The 26746-nt window shown below is 47.2% G+C and overlaps 1 protein-coding gene across 1 annotated transcript in view; it reads left to right on the forward strand.

Moving 5' to 3' along the window:
- The window catches only part of LOC118209967 (Down syndrome cell adhesion molecule-like protein 1 homolog), a 32211-nt gene that overhangs the window by 3365 nt on the left and 2100 nt on the right, over nt 1–26746 (forward strand). Inside the window, exons 2-3 of the mRNA XM_035385706.1 lie at nt 12959–13279; nt 19650–19796. Of these exons, the coding sequence (XP_035241597.1) occupies nt 12959–13279; nt 19650–19796 (468 nt within the window). The remainder of the gene's footprint in view (nt 1–12958; nt 13280–19649; nt 19797–26746) is intronic.

A 26746-nucleotide genomic window follows, 5' to 3' on the forward strand; every position in this document is an offset into this window, starting at 1 on the left:
GTATTTGGGAGTATTTTGAGAGCAATATTTATTTTAAGGATCAGTTTTGTCAAATATGTGTGACGCCTGAGAATATTATCCTGGCTGATCCGATTTTTTTGAACGTTTGCCTAAATGAAAATGTGATTGAAAGCGTTTGAAAGGCAAAGCAGTAACAAACATAAACCCTGCCTAATGCAAAATTATTATTATTATTATTATTATTATTATTATAATTATTATTATTAGTATTGTGTAAGGCGTACTTAGCAAATTAATTACGCTCATATAAATTAGTCAACATTAATATAATAAGCATGTATTTAATTTACTATTATTTATTTGCACGACACAATGTCTTGTTTTTAATACGATCGATTTCATTTTCCTCTCTAACTAACGAGAACATCGAAATATTTTTTTAACCTGTGATAAGTTTTCAGTTTATAAATACAAATATAATTTCTGACTGATGTTTCACCTCCTGCACGGGTAGATACCCCCCCCCCCCCATCATCACTCTACCCATCCCCCTTCCTTCTCATTGAAATATGCAGAATTGGTTTCTATATATTTTCATCTCCAAATCCTCTGCTCATCCCATCTGCGCAATTAGTGTAGAGATCCGCAGCACTCCCGCCCCAACCAAAAAGTAAATCAGGTCAATAGCCAGAAGGGTTCCATTTATTTTTGAACAGCGCTCTCTCTATTACACTTATCTTTTTTTTTTCCCAAAATTTTGTTTCCTTAAAATTTCCAGGCCTGTCCTCCGACCGTATCAGTACTGTTACTGTTGCATTTGTTGCATCACCTAGCCTGTTTGCAACTTTAGCAAGCAAATTCGTGGCAATGGAGATAATGTCTAATTTAAGAATGAATTACGCACGCACACCCACCCAGCCATGTATGCAAATAAAAATGGTCAAGCTTGTGTACGCTGTAGTTGTATGAGTCAGACACACAGACAGACACAAAACTACTACCCTTTTTTATTGATGTTTCAAATGAATGCTAAAGAGATGGAAGCACTGTCGCCGAATTATCTGTGAAAATAATTTTAGCCGCGTCGACACTGCGAATGTTCACGCTGTGTTTTGCTTCTGCTCTGACATCTTGAGGTATCGAGATTTTAGAGGTTTTCTACTAATGACTGGCACGTGAGCCCAAGTTCATACGATCTGTCCATCCCTACAACTTCAAATCGTTTCTGGGAACTGTAGCTTATTTAAAGTCGGCCTATGTAACGCTAGACTTAATACGTCGTTCAGTTCGTTTATTTGTTTGCATTGTGCTGGGGGTATGCATTCAGTGTATTGTATTGCTGCGAAAATTGCCCAGACACGTTGCTGGATTGGACCCTTTTTGTCATCTGATATTTTGTCAGCGTGCTCGTATTATAGTATGTCTTTCTTGCAGTAGCTGAATAGTTGCTGCCACTGGCCATCGGTGGTTGCCGCAGACATGTATGGGTCTCTGTTTGCACACCTGTGTACCGCATGCGCGCGCGCGTGTGTGCGACAGAGAGAGACAGAGAAAGAAAGAGAAAGAGAGAGGGAGAGAGAGATTCCTGGCTTAGGCTGCCGTGCATGGCAGATTTACTTCAGCGTGCTCCTTCAGCACCGCTCTTCTGCCCCCATTACAGAACTTAGTGCCAACGGAAAGAGTCTTGACCCCCTGTCTCTCTTTTCGCTTGCTTTGGCCTCGCTTTCAATCTCCTTGTCACGGTGTTCCGCCTTCCCTGGTTCAGTGGGATACTTTGTCAGTAGACAGGCGGAACGATAGGGATATTTAATAACGGAAATGCTGCTCTGTCTCAACCTTTCTCCTCCTTAATAGCACCCTTCGTCCGTATTTGCCATTTTGATTTGAAGTACGGCTTCAACAAGTACCTGTCTGTCAGTCTCGCGTCGTTTTGGCGTCTCGCTCCGGCGAACAGCGGGTGTCCCCAGCGCAGAATGACGGATGCAGCGCAGTCCCATTGCGTCTCTCGTGTAAGCCGGTGTTTAAGGGGCCTGCAGTGTATTCCCCCTCCCGCACACTCTCTGCCTCACGGCCGTTTCTCTGGGACTCACAAGGGCCCGACTTGTAATTTTTTATAGCATTTAAAAAAAAAAAAGTATTCTTAATCGAATGAGCCATGAAGTACTAACAAATCAAACTTGGCGACACCGTCTTCTGTGGCGAAAATTAATAGACGAATCTAAGCATGCGCATAACGGTCTCCCTTTTTGACACAATGGAGCATATAGACGCCATTGTAGTCATGCCGACCGGTTACTTCGAGTGTTTTCCATCAATTATAGGTACATAAAAAGACTAGTTAATATGTCTTTCTTGACACTTTGAGACCACATTACTCTAAGTGGTAAAAAACCCTTTGTTATGACAGAGATGACCTTGTCAACTCCCATTATAGTCCACCTCTCTTTATGTTTTTCATTTTTACTGTAATTGAAAGGGCCTGGCTGCCTATGCTTAGACCTCAGTCACAAAGTTTAACTGAGCAGAGCAGTTTACGGGCCGCAGTAACCGCAAACCGTGCGAGGACCTTATCGAACGCCTCCTTCAAATCATCGAGTCTGTTGGACAAGAAAGATTCAAGTGTTGAGGTCATTTCAGATGAAAAGGAAGAGCTACATCAGCTACATCAGCATGGGCACCAGGGCAGAGAACTGCCACAGACACAGAGTCCTTAAACTCTGACCTCACTTCCTGGCCTTTTTCTACAGAAAGAGTGAAAGAAACTGGGGAGAGACCGGGCCCAGTATTGGCCCTTGTAGTTTTTTCCCTGCATGCAGGTGCACCACCAAAGATTTTGGGGAATGATCTCACATTGGGCCCCACTAGCTTGAAAAATCCTAGATTTGATTCCATAGGCCCCTGCAGTGAGGGCCTATGGGATCATTCTGAACCTCCTCCCCCCCCCCTCCCCACAACTTTACGATGCACCTGCCTTCAAGGGCACAGTTTGGGTCGTTTGGTGATCACCAAAATTTAGTTGCCAAATTATGTTTTTTGAGGGAAACAATTCTTGCTATTTGTAAAACAAATTTGGGACAAATATTAATTGAGTCCAGCTTTAGAAATTTTATGGGTGCAGAGAAATGGGGTACACGGTCGACATGATAAAAGAAGTGAACAGGAAATATAGGGGTTCTCCAATGCTGTAATTCCATCATGAAATCCCTCGCTTTTTCTTTTCCTTTTCCACTGAATGGAGTGAATGGAACGGTGGGGGGCACTGAAAAACGAGACAATATAGATGGTTGGTCTCCAAGATGGAGACAGCACTTCAAGATCCTCAAATCTGATCCTCACTTCAGTAGAAACATCCCTCCATCTTTGGAATGTGGGAGAGCAAGTTCCAGTAGCATGCTTTGCAAAAATATGCTGTATCAAATTTGTGGAATCTCAAAAAAATGTTACCTCAAGGATAGGGTGGTATCCCCCCCCCCCCGCCCCCCCCCCCCCATTCCTGGCACCCCACCCGTTTTGAATCCATGTATGATGATTACATGCCACACTCTCGCAGACATACAGGCATACATTTCCTACCCCCTCCTCTCGCTCTGCCTCACACACACACACACACACACACACACGAACGTTTGCATTCATACACACTTCAGACACTTACACAACAGACAATATACAACTATGCATGTATTTCATGCACATTCTCTCTTTTTGATTCTCTCTCTCTCTCTCTCTCTCTCTCTCTCACACACACACACACACACACACACACACACACGTACCACAGCGAGATGCATTATGTAAATTTCCCCTGATATTCTTGATTCAGCCGTGGGAGTAACGATGCTGCTGGATTCCAGCTGATTGAGTTTATGTTCATGCAAATCATTCCCAACAATCAGTGAAACAGCAGCAACAAAGCAGCACTGCCCTGCTCCGCACGTCTGCATGTGTGTAAAAGGTGTGTGGCTTTTCAGTGTGATCACAGGGAAACCCCATCTTGATACCCACACTTCTGTCATATATATATATATATATATATATATATATATATATATATATATATATATATAGCCAAATTCAAATTGATGTCTAGCTTTTAATATTTTTGGTTAGAGTGTCAAGTCATGATTCAAAATGGGCAGGGCTGCCACTAAATCAGCCCTCATTGCACTTTCTGTTTATTTTTACATGTGAATTTTACATTTTTGCAAAATCTTGCTCAGAATTTCTCATTATTTTCCAGTATCTACCATAAAAAAATGTTGGGTACAAATCAAAATAAAAAAAATACTTGTTTTAATACATTTTTCAAAGCTGACGGTAAAAAGCATACCAGTATATTAATGTGAGCACAATTTGAAATGTAAAACTGGATGCATTTCTGCATCCATAGAGACATTTGTTAAGAATTGATGTCTCACACAAGCTCTGTTCCAGCAGTTTCATGTCAGGAGATTTGAACACCTCCCTGCAATGCTGAGCGCACTGTTGCATGTTCTGTGTGTAAAATAATGGTTTGTGTGTTCTGGTCCTATAACTTAGAGGTTGCAGGTTTATTCCCAGGCAGGGCATTGCCATTGCATCCTTTCAAATGGTTCTCAATCTGAATAGCTTCACTGAATAAACAGCTGTGTGAATATATTGTATGACATCTCAATCTAAAAGGCTACCACAGGAGGGTATATTTTGGATGTGGTCAGAGAGTGTGTGAGAGCCCTGTGTGTTGAATGCCCTGCCAACACATGACGCTGTTAGATTTGTGTAATGTTGTGCCAGTAGCCTTGGACAGTTCCGGCCTTCCGTTGATGTTGAGAAAGAGAGAGGGGGAGACTGCTGGCTCTGTGCCCCCCCCCCCCCACATCTGATGCGATGCACAAACTCATCCATTTGCAAATGGGTGTTGGAAAACTGTCTGTGGAAGTGCACCTGTGTTGGAGAGAATCTCTATGAATGTGTGTGTGTGTGTGTGATACAGAAATGGAGTGTGTGTGCTCATGTGTATGGCATGTGCTGCCAGTGTTGAGTATGTGTGTGTGTGTGTGAGTATGTGTGTGTGAGTATGTAAGTGCGTGAGAGAGAGAGTGAGTATGCGTGTGAGTGCGAGTGCTTGTGTGCGCGTGTGCACGTGTTTGCATGTGTGTTTGTGTGTCTGATGCAGAAATGGAGTGTGTGCTCGTGCGCACGTGCGTGCTGGCAGTGTTGTGAGTGTGTGTGAGTGTGTGTGTCTGATGCAGAAATGGAGTGTGTGGTTTGCTCGTGCGCACGTGTGAGCTGGCAGTGTTGTGAGTGTGTGTGTCTGGTGCAGAAATGGAGTGTGTGGCGTGCTCGTGCGCACGTGTGAGCTGGCAGTGTTGCGAGTGTGTGTGCGGGCCGTGTGTCAGCGTGACTGGAGATGAGCGATGGAGGAAGCTGCATAATGCATCTCTGCTCTGCATGGGCAATATCCCTGCCTCGGTGCCATACATATTCATACGCCGTCCTCATGCAGACTGCAAAAAGATAAAATGTGCAAATGTATCCGCGTGCACACAAGCAAAGAGAGCTCAACAGGAAAGGGGGAGGCGGATATCACTGCCGAAACACCCCTAAAAAAGCTCGTCTGTTTTTTTGCAACCCAAATAGACATTCCTATTCTTTCCCCCCCCCCCCCCCCCTCATTTCTTTTTTTTTTTTTAAGCTAGAGGAAGGCAATGGAGCTGTAGGACAGGCGAGGACTAGATTACCCTGCAGTAGTGGAGTCTTTCCAGAACAAAGGAAGGAGAAATTGGGTTACTTCATTATCCTCTTCATCAAGCGCATGCCGCGCACCCGACCCAACCCCCCCCCCCCCTCCCCAACCGAACGAGGAGCGGTCGCTGCCCCCTCTCTGCAGGGGGCCTGTAATGCACCCAGGACAGAATCAATGAGCAAATCTCTGATGGGGTCTCTGCAATTTTATTTTTTTTATTTGCCCTCTGCTTGGAATCGCTCAAAGGGCATTGCCAATCGCTGCCCACCATACCTGCACAGGTAGCACCCGTACATGCGCAGGGAGTGCACGGACCCGCAGGGGCAGCTCCTGTACGTGCACAGGTAGCATCCATACCAGGGCACGTAGCACTGCAGCTAGCTGAGCCACAGCAGTTCTCTGATATTCTCAGTACTGAGACGGAGACTGGTTACCATGCCAATAACCGAACAGGTGGCTGCAGAACTAGTGCTGATCAGTCCATCTCTCTCTAGTAAACACCTGAGAAGGCACTTGAGTGCCATATGTGGTATTAGTGATGTGCCAAATGTGTTCTGCCGTTGCGTGTCCCTCAGTCATAACTGGCTGATGACATAGCCTAGCCTCAAACCAGGGCAGTGGTTCGCAAACTTATTTAGTCAGACCACCACCAACCTTCAACACCACCCCCCTGTTGTACCCCCCCCTCCCTTTGAGACATTTTGTGAACCACTGTGAGAGCCCAAGTTTAGATGGAGCACCCCATAGGTCTTTATGGCTTTATGGCATGATTCAGTTTTCTTGCGATGGCACCCAAATCCATCTCTTCCCTGGTCTGTAGCTCGCTCTTTACAGTTTGGTCATGGGGGTCGTAGGCCAAACAGGAAACCACATTTTCAGTGAAATGGATGGATTTTTTCCTTACGTGGTTCCCTGCAATCACACACGTGTGTGTGTGTGTGTTTGCGCACACAACTGACGGGCACTTGGAGAGTTGCGGTCTGTCAGGCAGGACACTGGGTGGACGCTCAGCGAATAGTTGACCTTTCGGACTGAAAAGACAACGCAGAGCGTTAAACAAGTGAAGTGACACTTAACATGTGCCGTCTCATTTGTGCATGATTCCCTCTGTGGAGAAGGAACATAGAGAGGGACAGATAAAGTGAGAGGTCAGAGAGAAAGACAAGGTGAATGTGAAAGAGTAGGAGAGAGGGTGCTGAGTGAGAGAGAGAGAGAGAGAGAAGGAAATGCGAAAGAGAAAGATAATGATAAGTGTAATAAAATAAAATAATAATTAGATTCTTATAAGGATTATTATTATTGTTGTTCTTATCATAGTTATGTGATTATTAATTATGTAGTAATTTTTAGTATTGCTATTGCTTACTATACTAGCTGTGTGGTGTTCATTGATTAGTGTCTAAATGCATTGCTGAGCCATTTGCCAATATTTACAAATGTACTTCTTGACAATTTAAGGCATACTGTGCAGGATTGGACTTGCTGTAGTCCTGTGTTTACAGACAAAGAAGTCTTCTCCTCTGTCTTCAACCTCACTCACTCATCCTGAGTACCCGACCTCCAGATAGAGGTCAAGTTACTGACAGGTTCAACAGAAAACAAGCCAGTTCTGCTTTGTGCTTTATCACCTGAGTTTGAACTTGGATTTGAATTTGTGTGGTGAGGCTAGCTGGGCAGTCCTTGTGCACAGTTCTGGGTCTGGCATTGGAACTCTCCCAAAGAACACTGAATACATACAAAATCCCCTTATTTGCAATTTGCATTTATCACAGTACTCAACACCCTCCCCAAACCCCCCCCCCCCCCACCCCGAAACCCAACCCACTAATTCCAAGAAGTTTGAATTAGCAATCAAGCAGGAGAAATAAAACACTCTTCACACACACATGCACCCCTCTCTTTCACCTCAATCTCCCTGTCCCTCCCTCCCTCCCTCTGTTCCCCTCACCCTCCCTCCCTCCTTCCCCCTCTCCCTCTCAGATGGGAGTCATGTTGCTGAGACCCTGACGGGGGCCAGTGGGGAATCTCGCTCCCCCGTCCCACCCCCTAGCCCCAGCCCCCCACTGTGAGATTATAGATATTGCAATCTTTATTATGGGGGTTTATGCTGTGGGCCATAATCTGCAGTGGGGAGAAGGGGGGTGAACTGACTGACCTGGATTTACCAAAGGCTTACAGCAGAGGAGAAAATCATTTTTCCTGATAATATTTCGCTTCTGTTGTAAATAAGGCATACGGCATAATTGATCCATTTTGTTTGATTACATGATATAATTTTGGTCTGTGACATTCAGTATTTGGTGGGTTGCACTGTTGCCGTAGGGATATTGGGGTATTTCTGTGAATCTTATACATGCACTTACCAAGACATCTGTGGTTTTTTATCCAGAGCTGGAGCTAACGTAAGTTGACACTGTCCATGGTCCTGATCTTGACAAACCACATGCGTACGCTGTCCGTGGTCCTGATCATATCAGACAATGTTTGTGCAGCCTGTGGTCCTGATTATATCAAACCACATAAAATCGGTCCATGATCTCGGTCAGTCACTGTTCAAAATCATCCCGAGACTTGATTGAGACCACTGAGCTTTCAAAGACTGCAGCTGCCACAGTTTCTAAAGAATGGACTGCTACACCACAAATGCTACACCACTCCTCAGTGTAGCATGGTAGTAAAGTGATATGGAATAGGAGCAGTGCAAAAGATTTCCAAAACGAATGAGGGTTTATACACATTTTACCCCATGAAGTGAGTACCGTCTGTCATAGAAGATGTTGCTTGCAATGAACCATCTAATAAACCATGGCAACAGGAACTCTAGTTAGTGCTGAGTGTGGAAAATACAATTACTTTGGTATTCCGTTACTTTGATCAACCTGACCACTGCAGTATTATGTAAATTATTAAATTATGCCTTGCTGTTATTCATAAAATGTAGGTTTTCATATTTGTATAAACTGTAAATGCACACACTACTGTAGCTCACCTTATCACCACACTCCAAATTGGATTTCATGGCCCAGTACTGCCCTCATACCCTAAAGGACCCTGTCCTGTTCCTGCCCTGGCTCACACCATTCATTTGCCAAAATCTCACCATACCTCTGACTCAGTGTTCTTCATTTGCCCTGCCCTTCACCTGTGCCCCAACACTCGCTCCCTGTCCCAACACTGTACATCTGACCCAATTCTACTTCCCTGTACTTCTGACCCAACACTAGCCTTTTGCCCCAACGCTGTACCACTGACACATCTCTATCTGCCTGTGCTTCTGACCCAACACAAGTTCCCTGTTCCAACACTGTACCTCTGACCCAGCGCCCCGCCGTCCCTCTCGCCCCTCCCCGGCTTCCTAATCTGCCTGCTCTGTGGAGTGAGGGAGAGACAGTCCTCCATGGCGCGATTATCTGGGCGGGGAGACTGTGTGTGTTAAATGTGAAAGGAGATTATATGGATTTAACTCTCTGCGTCTGGCATACAAATCCCAATCACATAACATATCCCTGCATGTTCCATGGAAATATGAAAAAAGAGAGATGGGACTATTCCGCCTCCTCCCCCACCCCCGGCCTCATCCCATAAAGACTTTATCCCTAATCTCTGTCTTTCTGTTCCTAGCCTTTGCTTTATTCCATCTTTATTTTGTCAGGTGCTTTATGTTTTTGAACGAGACATTTTGTGTGCATTTGTTGCTTTTCCTTTGAGCGATGTCAGACAAGCTCCTTTATTTAGTAAAATCTGCAAAAAATCAGTGACAAGAATGATGACAACATTTATAAGTAATTAAAATTCATATTTACCTAGTATTTATCTAGTATTTTCATGTATATTAAGATATATTTACTAACATTTGGTAGTTACTAAAGTATTTGTAGTTAAAAATGTGAGCTATTAAAAATATTTTGTAATATATTATGTTTTTCATAGCAGTTCTGAAATAATTGCAGAATATATACAGTGCTGAATTATTAGCAGGAAACGCTAACTAAGCAAAACAGTTTCCCTTTTGTAGAATATGAATCCTTTACAACCACTGAACAGTGTTACCTGTTAACTAGAGCTCCAAAGTGTTACACATAACAGCCAGCTTCTCATCAGGAATTGGAAGTAAGCAATCCTCAAAGAACAAGCGCAAATTGTAATCGCCTGTATAAAAATTTGCAGCATTGCTCTTGATCTTAGGACAGTTCCTGTTTGAATATCAAGAAGGTGAGCAGCTTTGGTAGCACAAAGCACAAAGACTTGATATCCAGCGACTCCCTGTGTTTCATTTCATGGCCAATTTACGGCAGAAACCGTGGTTAAAGAACACAAGGCCACGCCAAAGTGCACGGACAACCATGACAGTGGCGAGGGCATCAACTGGGCTCATCTGTAATGGTCAATCCATTCATTTGCCTATCAGATGCCTATATTCGTGGGGGGCGGGGGGGGGGGGGGGGGGGGACGCGTTAGATTCATCAGATACTCCGTAATCCGTTCACGTTGGTGGGCCATTACGAACGCAATTTAGGTTAAGACCAACTACATAGTTGCCCCTTGGGATGGAAGCCTTTGACCCCCTGGTAATGAGTCTTCTCTCCTGACCACTCCTACCACCACTCTATCAACCACTCCGGTTCTCTGTGCGTTCCAGCTGAGTGCGGTTTAACCTCGGGCACCCCATTCCCCCCCCTGCATCAATTACGGATTTTGTTGTCACTACATGTGTCAGATGTCTCGATGATATGTGTGCGCGTGAATGGGGGGAGGAATCTGTATTTTCTCACCACTGTCCCGATTTGATATCTTGCTGACCTGATATTGACGCGTCAATCAATGAGGATGAACTGCAGCAAGAACATTAACTTGACACACTCGGGTCTGTTACTGGATACAATAGCGTGTCTTTTTTTAAGATCGAATTTGAGTAAAAATAGCATTGCATTATTTAGTTCTTTTCCTCTCTCTCTCTGTGGTCAAATTTCTGTAATGGGATGAATGCTTATCAAACTGTGAAATACGGACCAGAACGCATCCATGACGAAGGGATTCGTGATTTATTTAATAATCGGAATAGTGCTTGTTGCATCATTTTTAAATTGATTTACCGTGTCACGTATTGTATCCAGGCATCTTCGCAAGTGAATGTGGCCTTTTCTTTCCGCGTCTTTGCATTTTGGTCTTAGTATCGTAGGCGCAAGTTCAGAAGACGAGAAAGTCAGGACACATTAGAAATAGCCTACAGAAATGATTTTTGGAAAAAAATGTGGTGGTCTTGTTTCCCATTGCACTCAGTACACAATTAGATAACATAAGAATAAATGCAACATAGCCGAAATATCATACAATGCATTCAATGCAGGCATTTAAACAAAACAACGCAATTCCAAAGTTTTGCAGTCGTTCTTTTAACTCTTTTAATGACTTACCCCCCCCCCCCCCCCCAAAAAAAAAAAAAAAAAGTAAAATCAGTATTCAAAAAATGATGGTGGGAGAGCCCTGGAACATTAGCATTAGCCGTCCTGCCGTAGTGCCTTGTGATCAGATTTAGTTTGCCACTCACAGATAACATCGTACAGAAGAAGATAGTGTTATCCCATGAAAGCAAGCCGGCTGGCCCATTTGTCTCTGCAACATGGTTGTTGAACATAAAGAAAATTGCTCATCCACTATGATCGTAAAATTGTTTTGGTGACGTACGCTTACGAGGGTGCATTGCAGGACTTTGTAAACGTAGTTTATCATATCATTTTATGGGAGACCCATTTAGGCCTACTTCTGGAACAGGCTTTGTACTAAACACAGGTGAATCAAAATAAAGTTTGATTTTAGGCTACCTCTCAACGCATGTTAATCGTTTAAGCCACACAAAGGGTTTTCATTTTGCCAAAATTAACGTTACAACCCTTACTCTTCTCACCAGAAAACAACGTCTTTTCCCCCGTTTCCCAGCAAACACGATAAATGTGATTTCTTCACGAGCTTTACCAGAGGCAAAACGCACCGGAAGAGTATGCCACTTATTCAAGACGATTTTATGGCTGTGCCTCCAGCCAGTTCGGGCATGTTTTCTCCCTCAGCATTGTTGAAATAAGTCTGTCTGCTTGACACAGTGTCATTTCATACACACATTTGAAAATGAACGGCTGATAGAGGTTCCTAACCGCGATCCTTGATGTCTGCAAGAGGCACATCCAATACATATTAGCTTGTTGAGATAAAGACCAAGGTCCCAGTTTATGGAAACGAGTTATTAATGTTGGTGCCGTTAATTATTTCTTTCTGGTGATGCGCGCGAGGGTATAAAGCTAACCCTGGATCATTACATTTAATATTTCCGTATTTTCAAGTGGATTGTTCATCCTATGTGTTGGTGCCTGAAGTACCTTCTGTAAGCTTCGAAAGGTGTTAAGTCTTCTTTCGGCCGTTTTTTTCTGGAATTTTCAGCGGTTTACCTTGTCATGGTGAAAGGTATTCTTAAATAACTTCGGATTTCTCTATTACCCATTCTATAGACTAAAGTCCTCCAAGACATTCCACAAATATCTCACTTTTCAGTGTATATGCAGTTTCGGGAATGTAATTTTAAAATGGAAATTATAGAGTCATAGCCTTGGAATTAAAATGAAACCATTATATTTTATGATTGAACTGTGGGTCTGATCTCATGATTCATGCAGGCATTTCCACGTGTTTAGGAACAAATTGCACCATTTTTAGTGGAACCACAGTCAATCCCTCAATATCATCTCTTCTTCTGAAGACTTGGGCTCCTGCATTGTGGGAATTTTTTCAGTCCTACTCTAAGTAGTCATTGTTTAGTCCCCTGAAGCCGGTGTGTGTGTGTCTGTGTGTGTGAGGGAGAAGGTTCAATGGGTCTGTTTTGCATTGGTTACATGATACTTTGTGGAACTCATGATACATAACTCAGTCATAAGAACAACACAATACCTTAATCACCCCAACACTCATAATGCACGAGTAAAATTTACAGAACAGTTTCCAAACAAGTTATAAACAGAAAATTTTCAACAGTGTTATGACATTGATCATAAACTGTAATGCACTGTCATAAATGGTTATGACAGACGTTATGCTTATGAGAGTGTTATCTAGGCTTTCTAGCTTTCTAGTTCAAGTATTACCCAGTAGGTAATGGGACTCTTGCTGGATAACTGTGTGCGTGTGCGCGTGTGCGTGTGCGTGTGTGTGCGTGCGTTTGTGCGTGCATGCGCGTGTGTGCGTGCATGTGTATTTACCTGTGCCCTGCTCTGTCTCCCCTCTCAGTGCACAGCGAGGATGTGGGCTCGACGCGGCTGTACTTTGTGAACGCCTCCTTGCAGAGGGTGACGTTCTCCAGCTCGGTGGGGGTGTCCCTGCCCTGCCCAGCGGGCGGTGCCCCCCACGCCGTCCTGCGCTGGTACCTGGCCACCGGCGACGACATCTACGACGTCCCGCACATCCGCCATGTCCACGCCAACGGGACGCTGCAGCTCTACCCCTTCTCCCCCTCGGCCTTCAACAGCTTCATACACGACAACGACTACTTCTGCACCGCCGAGAACCAGGCCGGAAAGATCCGCAGCCCCAGCATCCGCGTCAAGGCCGGTGAGCTTGGGAGGCAGGGATCTGAGGGAGGGGGAGGGGCCAAAGGGCATACGAGGGAGGGGGAGGGGCCAGAATATGGAGGGTGTATGAGAGAGGGGGAGGGGCCGGGGTATGGAGGGTGTATGAGAGAGGGGGAGGAGCCGGGGTATGGAGGGTGTATGAGAGAGGGGGAGGGGCCAGAGTATGGAGGGAGTATGAGAGAGGGGGAGGGGCCAGAGTATGGAGGGTGTATGAGAGAGGGGGAGGGGCCAGAGTGTGGAGGGCGTATGAGAGAGGGGGAGGGGCCAGAGTGTGGAGGGAGTATGAGGGAGGGGGAGGGGGCAGAGTCAGGGGGAAGGGCAAGAGTCTGCAGAAAGGAAGGGGGAGCAAACAGCTGGGGCAGAGTGAGAGGGAGGGAGGGAGGGGGGAAAAGAAATGTTGGATGGGAGAGAGAAGGTGGATGGAGAAGGAGGAGGGAGCAGAACAGGGAGAGGGAAAGCTGGAGAAGAGTCGACAGATGGAGATGGGGAAAATGGGGGCCAGGGAGGGAGGGAGGGTAGTGCAGAGAGGGGGAAAGAGTGAGGTGAGGAGAGATTTAAAGGAAAAGACGAAGAGAGAAAAACAGAAGAGGGTAGATTTAAAGCAGGCCACAGGAGATGTATGTGCTTATGCACAAAGGTAATGTACCTGGACACAGGTGTGCTGCAGTGTTTCCCAGTGTTTGTTAGGCCACCTTAATAATAGCAAACCATGTTTGCTATTATTAAAAGCAAGTTTGTTAGAACAAAGAAAAAACAAGACCGCAAAAGCCAAAATCTCAGTGACACACCTGTATAAAAAGCAAACCTTGGGCTCGCCCCATGCCTGTACATATATGCACATGCACTCACATACACACGCACACACACTCACACACACACACGCACACTTGCACACAACACACACACCACTCTATCCCCAGCCTCTATCCTGGTCTCTCCTTCCTTCCTCCTTCCTTCCTCCTCGTCCCACTCCTCCGTTCTGAACTCCAACGCGTCGCGTCGTCATGTCAAAACAAAGAGAGAGAGAGAGAGAGAGAGAGAGGGCACAGCGCTGCTTTAAAATAACGATTTAATTTCAGCAGACGAAACGAATGTCATGTCGAAACAGGCGCAGGCATTAGGGCGGCGGCGGGCCGGCGGTGTTAACAGGAGCCTCCATATTGATAGCCTGGGCGGCGGCGCGCAGGGCCAGCGCGGAGCACGCGGTCGGCCCGCTCGACCTTGTGTTGTAGGAAGCCGGTGGCAGACAGACGCACGGCGACACAGACAGTTGGCGGAGCGACCCTGGGCATCGCGCCAAGGTCGCCGCCGGCCGCGTGGGGAAGACCGGAGGGGCCCCAGTCCCCCCCCCCCCCACTCTCTGTCCCTCTCTCCCACTCTCTCTCTCTCCCTCCCTCCCTCCCTCTCCCTCGCTCTCTCTCTCTCCCCCTCTCCCCCCCTCTCTCTCTCTCTACCTCTCTCTCTCCCTCGCTCTCTCTCTCGCTCTCTCTCTCTCTCCCTTGCTCTCTCTCTCTCTCCCCCTCTCCCCCCTCTCTCTCTCCCTCTCTCTCCCCCTCTCTCTCTCTCCCTCTCTCTCTCCCCCTCACCCCCCCTCTCTCTCTCTCCCTCTCTCTCTCTCTCTCTCTCTCTCTCTCTCCCCCCCCCCTCTCGTGAGTGTGGTGGAGGAGGTGCGGGGAGAGGCCACGCGCCTGTGCCAGCCCCTGTGCCCGGGCTGCGTCGGTGCCTCCTGTCTCCCCTTGTCCATCTGTGCCCGCGGCAACCCCTCCCTCCCCGTCCGGCCCGCGGTTTGGTGCCGCCGTCTCCGCGCCCGCTGTGCCCGCTCTTCCTGTGCGTTGGCAGAGCTGCTCTTGCGGAGGCGAGGCAGACAGTGTGCCCGTGCCCAAAGGAGGCTGCCGCTCGCACTGCATGCTGGGATTGATCTGTGAGGGCGAGGCCCGCGTTGCAGAGGAGGCGCTGTTCGGGAGGGAGGGAGGAAGGGAGGGAGGGAGGGTCAGGTTTTTTTATGCACACAGGCAAATACACACACACACACACACACACAGATATATATCTCTATTTTCTACTTAGGAGCCCAGAGAATCACATAAACAGTGTATCTGTTCTTGCCAGAGCATGACAATGATTAACGAATACCCAGAAAGCAATGTTTTATAAAAACATGTTTTTTTTTTTTTTTTGTTTTTTAATTTATTTTTTACTGTAAACAGCAGTACAGGAAACGACACAAACGCAGTCTCTCAGGGTCTTAAACTTGAAATTGAACAGTCACTACTTCCACCTGCTCCACGCCTCCCGCCCCTTTCCCCCATCCCCCACCCTCGAGCCGCCCCCTCGCTCGCCTCAGCGTGTTCCGCGGTTGCCATGGGCGACGGGCTGTGACTGGCAGGGCGCGCCGTCACCTGTGTCAGGTGGCACGGAGGAATGATGCCAACAGACAGTTCCCAGTGTGAGTCCCCCTCCCCACTCTCTCTATCTCTCTCTCCCCACCTCCTTTTCACACGCGCACACCCCCATGCTGATCCTGTGCCAGTTATAGCAGCAGCCGCAGCCATGGAAAAGGAGGTACATTTGATTAAAATCTCTCTGCGCTGGCTTTGTTACAGCTCTCCTGCGCTTTGTTTGGTGTATATATTTAACAGGAAATTTCTACTTGAAAACAACTGGAATTCATGGGGGGGGGGGGGGGGGGGGGGGGGGGGGGGGGGCACCCTTATGTTGTCTGATTTTTGCTCCTCTCCCTGACTCCTCCCACTAACTCATTTCTTTCACTATCTCTTTTTCTCTTTTTCTCCTCTATCCCCCTCTCCAATGCTTAACATAAAGACAAACTCACACACATAAGTGCTAACACACCACACACATGCTCTGCTTTTCAAATCGAGAGAGAGAGAGAGAGAGAGAGATGGCGCCCCCACCTCTGCACTGGCAACATCTGTTTTCATATTCTGCCCCACAGCAATGACGAACACTAATATCCACACTAATAATAACGCCAGCGCCAACTTCAGGATTAAAAGGGCAGACATAGACTGCACCGAAAATTGAGGTGTTATCAGATTCCAAATAAATAAATAAATAAATAAATAAATAAATAAATAAATAAATAAATAAATAGTCACAACTGGGTGACTATTTTTAATAGGTCGGTTGAGCAGGTTATCCACTCAACTGATCGTACACGTGGGTTTGCATTGTGGCTGCCCGCCCGCCCGACCGCATATCCGCGGTAGCAATCCTATAGGTTTTAAGCGAGTCAAACACTGGGGCTATGTCAGCTCTGCCACGGGGTCCCGAAAGCCTAATCCTAAAATAATCAGCTGCACAAACCGCGGGAGTCCCAGATGTACCTGTCAATGGTCTATTCTCTCCGTAAGCACAATGGGACATTTGTGTCTGTCAGTTAGACGCCCGAGTGGTATAGGCTTGAAATGTAATACCCATATCTGTGACTACATCTATCTATCTGTCTATCTAGTTCCGAAACGAATTTTCGTTGTTGCTCCACGTGTCTGTTGGTTTAGCGTCCCCTTGCAGACGACTTTAAGACTGGCGCGTTATTACGCGCGCACTGCAAGGAACATCGATTTGTTTTAAGGAACTCCCGCCTACAGTTTACTGGTTCTTTGTGCACCCGTCGTCGATCCGGTTAGTTAATGAATACATCCTTTGTCTTTCATCATTTGCCTTTTTCCCATGGTTTCAGTGTCTTTGTTTACATATGGTGTCTTATTTCGAAATGAAGTAATGACATGCTTTGTGTTTTGCGCTGCAGTAAATAAAACGGTTCAGTCCTGAAGGTGTCAGTCTTGCTGAGTCTCGAGGCCTTTTCAGGGACAATATAGGCCTATCCAATTTGTCTTTTTATTAAAGCAACTGAATGATTTTTTTTAGCTTTCGGAAATTAACTATTAATAAAGACATCAGCATTGCAATGCTATTTACTGAACCGGATAACGGTTTTCTGAGTGTTTTCTTTTCCTTGCTAAAATATGAAACCAAGTTGTAGGCCTAAACGTACGTATTTGATGTGTAGGTGTAATATATATAGTTGTGCTGAGATCAGCTACCAGCAAAGTAGCCTAATCTTCTGGATGCCACCATTCAAATATGAACGCTGGAACAACAGGTGCACAGTTAAAAACGCATTTTAGCGAATATTTGGGTATCTTTACCTCCAAAGGGACCGACGCCGATATGTTTTGTTTATTTTAAACAAACACGCCCATGAATTAATTAAGCCGACCGTTCATTTGCTCTTTATTTGAGTAATTTCCTCATTCTTTGCTTTATGAATAAGTAAATATCGTATTGGGTTTCACTGTGCTGAATTATTTAAATGACAGTGATACAGGACTCTCGTCGCAGTGAGGGAGAGCGCGAGGCGATGTTTTAGCTCGTTTCTAAGCAACCAGCGAATACAGCGAAGGCATCAATCACATTATAATGACTACGTGCACATCTAGAGGGGAGTGTAATTTATACATAAACAATACTCTTTATGTGTCTCAGGTCTCAAACATGAAGCCATTATTAATTTACAGATTCGTACTGTTTTTAGATTTTTAAGCAATCACATTTACTTTTAGCCTACTTTCCCCCCCCCCCCCACAAAAACGAATAATTTAACTGGGCTACAGTTGACTCTGTGGTGCTGTGCCTAATAAATTATGCTATCTTATTCGTGTTTACAGTGCATACCCGACAATAGGCTACCTGACAAGAAGCTAGGTAGGATATTTCTTAACAAGGTCTCATGGTGCGAATCAATCAACGAAAAAAGAAATATGTGAATGGGTAGAAATGTATAATGGAGGGCAAAATCGATGAACCTAGCTATTAGAACACTAAACCATTGTGCATCGATGAAAAGTTTGTTCGTTTCAGAATTAAATTACCATATTATAATCATTTAGGCTTTCGTCATAGACTGTGTGAACATATGCCAATTAAAATACATTTTATCGTCACCAACTGTAATTAAATACTGGCATTAAAACAAAATACAGGCTCTGGGCTGGACTTAATCACCATGCCAAATCGAAGCAAAATCGGAAGAAAAAAATATCTGCAGTTTTTGGAAAGGTCATGATCCTTATCACACTGCTACCATATCACCATTTCGGCTGCTTTCTCAAAATGTAGAAATTGTCGGATGTTGAGGTTAAAGACTATGATTTAGACAAGGGCATTGGTTTTGTTTCTGTAAGGCTAAAATGTCGCCCGGCTTTATTAATGAGCGGGGAAATTCGCCTTCAGACTCGGCGTTAATTATTGCACTCGGGGTGTGTGTGCTCGCGTGTGTGTATGTGTGCACGCGGGCGTGTGACTCGTCTTGATTAAACCGTCCGCGCCTTTCGCTCATTTGTGGGAGAAAACGCCTTCCGAGCCAACACAGATTGAATTGCGACTGAATCAAATTGCAATGCTTCGAGAGAGGCCCCCAAGTCCTCTTCCTGTGCAGCTCGAGATGGTAATCGCATTTGCTTCTTCGTGTTTGTGTCAACTCCCCTTGACTGTGTCTTGCATTAGTCTCCCTCAAGAACAGTTTAATTCATATAATTAAAAACCATAAACCCAGTCGGCGGTGATGAATAAATAATAAATAAAAATTAGCCCCCAAAATGAAATCGCTATTTATTGACACGAGTATTTTATCTTCCGATATGTTTTAACCTTGGTGTCGTTTCTCCTATATTTTTGCCATTTGTATAACACACACACACGCGCACACACACTCATTTATATATAAATAATTCATTTGCCACGTGGGGTTCCGCTTGTCATGTGCAGAGAGTGTTCTTTTATTACTCGTGAATGTTTGTGACAGCTCGTGTGGCAGCGCGCGCCCGGCCACTCCACGCTGTCTGTTAGCATCCAGAGGGTGATTTATAAAAAGGGCAAGGCACTCCTCCTTGTCCTGTCCCTTTTGCTCCATTTTACTTGCTGTGTTTTTAATCATTTATTTGGTCGTTACAAGGCCCATACCAGTCTGAGTACTGGAAAAAAACTTGACCAGTTATGTTCTCAGGCATGTGTGTCTGTGTCTTTATTTGTGTTCTTTTTCAGATAATAACCTAACATGTTCAGCATTGAAGAAAAAAAAAAAAACAAGAATTTATTGATTATTTATACTACAAAGCCTTGTTTACTCTTTCGCCATATTCAGGAATACTGCCTGACTCACTGTGACCCGCCATGTCAAGTCATGTAATTCAAACCGGAACTGAGAAAGCAAGTTAATATAAGTTGTTGTTCTGACTTCAGTGGTTTGTGGTAAAGCAGCCTGAATGTAAACGGCCTCTCTCTCTCTCTCTCTCTCTCCCTCTCTCCCTCTCTCGTCCCCGCCGCAGTGTTCAGGGAGCCCTACACAGTGCGAGTGGCCGACCAGCGCTCCATGCGGGGCAACGTAGCCGTCTTCAAGTGCCTCATCCCGGCTGCCGTGCAGGAGTACGTCAGCGTGGTGTCCTGGGAGAAGGACACGGTCTCCATCGTCCCAGGTAGGGCTGCGCTGGGAGGGGTCGAGAGGAGTTCAGGGGGTGTGGGGGCAAAAGAGGGGTTTGGAGGGGGGGGGGGGTCATGAGGTGGGAGAAAGGAGGGGCGCAGGGGCGTTTAAAATGCAAACAGGCTCCCCCTGCCCCTCCCAATATCTCAGCTTTCCCACTGCAGAAATGTCCAGTATTCTCTGTGCGATGTGCATCTGCATGGGTCTCACCGCCACCCCCCACCAAAAAGTTTGGACATTCCCAAACATACCTGGAGCTGGGCCTAGATGGAGACGAGATGGACAGAATGGTGGGACAAGTGGGCAAGGGCAAGGGGGGCCTCAGGTTTTTGCGTATCGCTGCCCCCTAGAAAAAGATACAGAACGGGGGTTTTCTGTTTGACAAAACAGGGGCTTACAGCCAATCGGGCGGCCAGCCTACCGGTGCCTGTTTGACAGTTAGCATTTCAGCGCGAGGCTCACGCCTAAGTCTGTTTGTCAGCCAGTCGCTGCGGCCGGACGGCTTTGTCAGTCACAGACATCCGGCCACTGAGTGACTGCTCGTTCGCCTGCTGTCACAGAGGGCTGGTGCTGGGGTGAACAGGGTCAGCTGACGCACTGGCCGTCGTAAGGATGCACGAGCCAGTGTGAGGAGGTAAATGAACGAACAAGGTAAAATCAACACGTGGATGGAGGAAACATCGCGACAGAAATCAGCAAACATGTCAGGACAATTAATTAACTATTTGTTTATCCTTTTGCAGGCAGTGATTTCACATTTACAGTTAAATACCAGTTTTACTGGTAACTGTCAACCTTGATTACCAGTAGATCCTCACTCCCTCCTTGTGCTGTAATGGGGAGGAAAGAAAAAGGGGGGGGGGGGGAGTGTTTATTGTCAGTATTTATCTTTTCTGTTCATCTCCAATTTGACCAGAGTAAAGCTCAGATAGTGCTGACTTGAATAGCCTCCAATAACTTTCCCTTTTTGAATGTGGATTCATTTTCATTCTCATTTGTGAGCCTGCTCATAGAATTAAATCAAGCCTTTAAGCAAGATGCTATTTCATCAAATTAATTCTGCTGCAATGCTAATGCGCTGAAATTCAGTAAAATTAGTGCTGATGTTTTGCTGCATTTCAGATTTGCCCATCGAAAATGGCGTGTGTTTGTGCGACTGGGGCATGCACGGTACGTTTGCGAGTGTGTGTGTGTGTGTGTGTGTGTGTGTGTGTGTGTGTGCGTGTGCGTAAACACTGGTGGTCTTCCCCGTGGAAAATCGATGCTGACACTTTGCCGATCAGATTGTGTCGCTGGCCGTTTCCAGCGGCAGCGTGAAGCTCGGGTTGCAGATCTTTGTCAATGGGAGCGCGTGTCTCCGTCTCGAGCACGCGAGCGTTTATTGATCCGGAGCGTGTGTGTGTGTGTGTCTGTGTGTGTGTGTGTGTGTGCGTGTGTGTGTGTGTGCGTGCGTGCGTGCGTGCGTGCGCGTGCGTGCGTGTGTGTGTGTGGGCATGCTCATAGGGGCGAGGGGTTTCCCAGACGCTATCGATCCAGGCCTCTCTCGGAGCCCCTTCCGCCTCGTGGTGATGCGTCTACCTGAGGACTCTGATCTAAGAACGCTGCACCTCCTGTACGGTCGGCCCGGCTCTGGGTGTCTGACCAGAGGGAAATGGGGTTGGGTCACAGTTTTGGACCGTGGGCCAGACTTGGTCACTCATGTTTTGACCGTGCCACCTCTCACCTCTCTGGGAACAGTGTGTCAAATACGCGTCTCAACCAGATCCTCTCAGACGCGTCACGGTCGGTGTCAAAATCCGCGTTGACGGAAGTGGTGGTGATGAAAAGGGGAAATCCGGTTGTGGTTAAACCCGCCATTTCCTGTGCGGTTGCGTTAGCTCCAACTTCCTGTCTGGTGTCACCGCCCGGAGCAGAGCACCAGAGACGGGACGTGGCACGCGGGTCCCTGCTTTTAAACGGCTGCAGAGTTCACGCCAGTAAGCAGATTTGGCCTCCCTGCGTTTGATATTGAGGCGGGGGGGAGGGGTCACCAGCACGGGTGGTGCTAAGAGGATCAGGGTAATGGTGGGGGGTTAGAGATGGATTTGGAGGTGAGATTACAGTGCCTCTCATTAAGGCTAGGTCTTTCCTTGTTTCTCTCTCTCTTTCTCTTCATCCCTCCATCCCATGTCGTGTCAACCCCAGTCATTAGGCTGGAGTTGGGGGTGGGGGGGGGGGTTGGGGGGGCATGGGGGTTCAGTACCTTGGCCCTTTAAACTCCCCCCACTCAACCAGATTCGCTCTCCTGCCCTGTCATCCATCCATCCATCTCTCTTACCCTCAGCCATGAATAGGCCTCATTGGCAGAATCAAGCGAGCTTTCTCTCTCCTCTCCAGCTGTCTCGCTCATCTCCGTCCCTCATTTCTTCCTTCTCCCTTCCTCTCCCTCCCTCTCCCCCTCTCTCTCCCTCTGCCTTCATCTTCCTTCCCTCTCCCTCTCCCCCTCTCTCGCTGTCTCTTACTCCCTCTCTCTCTCCATCCATCTCCCTCCCTCTCCCCCTTTCTCCCTCTCTCCATTTCTCTCTCTCCCTCTTTCTCTCTCTCTCTTCTCCCTCTCTCCCCATCTCTCTCTCCCTCTCTCTTCTCTCCTCTCTCTCTCTCCCTCCCTCCCTCTCCCTTTTGCAGTTTGCAGTGACACACTGAAGCGCCCATTGAGACAGCAGGCTTCATTGGAAACAGTGCGACTCATTAGAAGATGCAAAACGCTCTACCCCAAGGCAGGGAAGCAGGGCACCTCTGCCTTCTTCTTAATGATGGCGGCACTGTCTCTCCCCCACCTCACATCTCATCTCGCCTCCCCCTGCTCTCCCTCTCAATCTCTCCCAGTGCAAGACGCGCGTCTGTCCCTAGCACCGCCTTGAGAAACACACACACGTACACACATGCATATGTGCACACTCGCACATATGTACACACGCACATGTACACACACACACACACACACACATGCATATGTACACACACACATGCACAAACACACACACACAAGTGTACACACACACTCATATGTACACACATACACACACACACACACACACACACACACGCACACGCGCACACAACATGCACTCAGTCAGAAAAGTCAAGGGCCTCATGTTAGAATTGTCCATTACACCTGCTTGCTGTTTACTTATCACACGCTCCTATGCTGCAAGCCTAGCTTCTACAGTGTATTTTCTGTCGTATAAATAACTATAAGCTTTGATTAATAATACTTTTCTGTTTGATTTTTATGTGAGCAAGGCTGGTGGTGAATTGGCTTTGTGCTCTACAGAGACTCGAGTGCTTGACAAAGCGAGAGCAGTTCATGTGGGTTCACAGGCCTTTTCAGTGTTTGCACTCTGCTTTTTCCTGCGCAAGGACACACTCTCTGGGCCTGTGCGTAGACCCACACGGGCATATTCACTGGGTCGTTCTGCCCGGGTGTTCAGTTAAAGACTTTGTGTCTGGTTTTCCGAAGATGGGGCGGGAGGGGGGTCGATAGCGAATCGCGTACGAGCGCACAGGGCGGTGCGCGCGCGTCAGGTGCGTTCAGAGGCTAGGTGCGTTCAGAGGCTAGTTGCGTTCAGAGGCTAGGTGCGGGAGCACAGGACGTGTTCAGGAACGCACGCCACGCTCGTTCTCTGTTTGCGCATTGTGCATGCACTGATGTGAGAGTATTAGTGCGTGTCGGTTTGTTAGTATCCATCGCCTCCTCTTCTCTGGGGTGAAAACAGTGTGAATTTGATCTCATTGCCATAGCAACTGGTACAAAACAGCAGCAGGAATGAAGAAGGTGTGAGGATGTGCTGCGGTGTGATTTTTATTAGTGTATTACTGCCGCTCCCCTCTGTCTCACTCATTACAGCACACACGCATGAACGCTCACACACACATACGCACACACACACACACACACGCACACACACACACACACACACATACACGCACGCACACACACACACACACACACACACCCATGCACGCACACACACATACATACACACATACACACACGTACACACACACACACACACACATGCACGCACACACACACACACACACACCCATGCACGCACGCACACACACATACATACACACACACCCGTGCACGCACACACACACATATGCACACGCACGCATACACACACGCACGCATACACACACACATGCATACACACACACACACGCGCACACATGCACAGACATACACACGTACACACACATACTCTCACACGCACGCATGCACACACGCACATGCACGCACACGCGTGAACACATACATGCATCAAACACACACACACATGCATGAACACACACACACGCACATTCTTCTCAATGTGGAAGTTGAGAGCATGTATGGGGGTCATGTCCTCACTTGTTCCGTGCATTGCCAGGCAAAGACCTTTTGTGAGGAGGAGAGGAGGAGAGAGGAGATGAAAGGAGAGGAGAGGAGGAAGCAGAGGAGATGAGAGCCGAGGAAGGGAGAAGAGAGGTGATGAGAGGAGAGGAGAGGAGGAGAGGAAGCAGAGGAGATGAGGGCCAAGGAAGGGAGAAGAGAGGTGACGAGAGGAGAGGAGAAGAGGAGAGGAAGCAGAGGAGATGAGGGCAGAGGAGAGGAGGAGAGGAAGCAGAGGAGATGAGATGAGAGGAGAGGAGGAGAGGAAGCAGAGGAGATGAGGGCAGAGGAGAGGAGGAGAAGAGGACGGAACGTAGCGAGTGCCTGTTTGTTCTGAGGCCTGTATTCAGCCCTCTTCAGTCTGGCATGCTGTCACTACACACCCTGCCCCTGTCCCCATTTTCACTCTTTCACTGCTTTTCTGCTTTCTCTTTCTCTCTCTCTCTCTCCTCCATCCTTCTTTCTCCCTCCATCATTGGGACAGGCCACAGAGGCCATTTAGCAGATGTGTGAAAGAGGGACAGCACAGCGAGATAGAAAGAGAGAGAGACCGAGAGAGAGAGAGAGAGAGAGAGAGAGAAAGAGGAGAGAAATTCAAACAACATATGGTGCTGAATTATGCAGAGAGGGGAAGAGGGGAAGAGCGATTTGAGGCGAAGAGTGATGGAAGGAGGGAGAGGAGAGAGGAGAGAGGTTGCGGTGAAAAAAGAGAGAGGAGTGTGCAGATGGACGGACGGGGAGGGAGCCGCGGCCCGCGCTCGCAGACCCCGGAGTCGGGGGGGCCCCTCGGGGACCAGCCGCACGCGCTGTGTGTTCCGCTCTTAAAGACGCTCGTCTCCTTAGCGACCCAGCCTGGCCTCGCAGTGGCCCTCTGACTTATTTATCTTAACGCCCGTGTCTCCATTAAAGGAACAAGGGGGGACAAGCACCACCCCCCCCCCCGCCCCGCCCCCCCCCCCGTCGCTGCCGTTGCTGCGGACGACAGAGAGGGCCCCCGGCCGCGGCCGCTTTACTTATTGATGTGTGTTTATGGGCTCGGCTGCTTGGTTATTTATGCGCACTCTCTGTTCGGACGCTTCGCCGTCAGCCCAGGTGTGCCAAATCGGTCGCCGTCACGGAGAGCGCGCTCGCCACCGTCCTTCACCGCTGCCCGTAGGAAGAAAGGAAGAACACAACTGATAGATAGACAGGTAGACAGACAGACGGATGGGTGGACAGACAAACAGATCGAGACACACGTATAGATAGATAGATAGACTGACTGACAGACAGACAGACAGACAGACAGATGGACAGATGAACTGATTACAAACAGATAGATAGAAATATAGATAGGTAGATGGATGGATGGACAGATCGAGACACGCATATAAATAGATAGATAGATGAAAAGACAGACATAGATAGATCTATAGATAGAGAGATAGATAGATAGATGGATGAACAGGCAGATAGACACAGTATATATACACTTGTGGCAAATGAAATCTGGTGAATATTTGGTTTTCAATAAAAATACAGTTTACAAATTGGTTCAGGTGACATAAGTAATAGCCATATGTCAGTTAGAACCTGTACATATGTACATGTATGAGTACATTAAGAACTGGTTGCATGCCACAATTTATCATGATTTAGAAATGACAAAAGCTGTATTTCTTGTAGTGCATGCTGCATATCTTTGCCTGTAATAAAAGGCATTTCTGTTGTTTTTATTGAGAGCATTGCTGGGACAGTGCAGTGATTTGTGGAAGAAACACACATAAGGGGGAAGGAGAGAACATCAGCTGTGTTTGCCTCCAGCTGTTACGCCCTGTGTGAATGGACAGAGCGAGAGAGGGATAGATGGGGAGAGGAGAGAAAGGACAGAGAGGGATAGAGAGGGAGAGAGAGAGGGGGAGCAGAGAACAGAGAGGCGGGTTTGTAAAATACCAAGGCTGGGACGACGGGGGTTCGTGGGGGGGGGTGTATTAGGAGTGTGAAAGAAAAGGACTATAGAGAGATGGGGAAGGAGGGATGAGGGTAAAAAGAAGCAAAAAAAAAAAGATATGCACAAAGGATGTAAGGGAGAGTAAGGACATTAGAACAGGAAGGACCGGAGTGAAGAGAGGGATAATATCGGAGAGGGAGGTATGGAGAAAGATGAGCCTCGCAAGATGGAGAGATTTAAAGTGCGTGAGGAAAAAACTGCAGTGTAGGGGGAGAGAGGGAGGAATAGAGAGAGGGAGGGAGAGAGCAAGAGAGGGAGAAGGGTGGTATGCGAGGAGAATATCAATGTCCCTCCAATCAGCCAGACGGCCTCGTTAGTTCAGGGAACATTTGCATACCGCCAAGGCGAATTCATTTGGTGTTGCTCGAAGAAGATTGCTCAGATTTCTGCTCCCTAGTTATTTATTTATTTTTTTATATGCTGAGGTGTTCAACATTCACTCCGGGCTGTGAGGGAGCCCGGTCGCGCATTAATAAGGAAACGCGTGCCGCGTGGTCACGTGACCCGCGCAGGTTTTTTTTGGGGCGCCATTTCCATC

Source organism: Anguilla anguilla, chromosome 12 (genome assembly GCF_013347855.1).
Source record: "Anguilla anguilla isolate fAngAng1 chromosome 12, fAngAng1.pri, whole genome shotgun sequence".
NCBI lineage: Eukaryota > Metazoa > Chordata > Actinopteri > Anguilliformes > Anguillidae > Anguilla > Anguilla anguilla.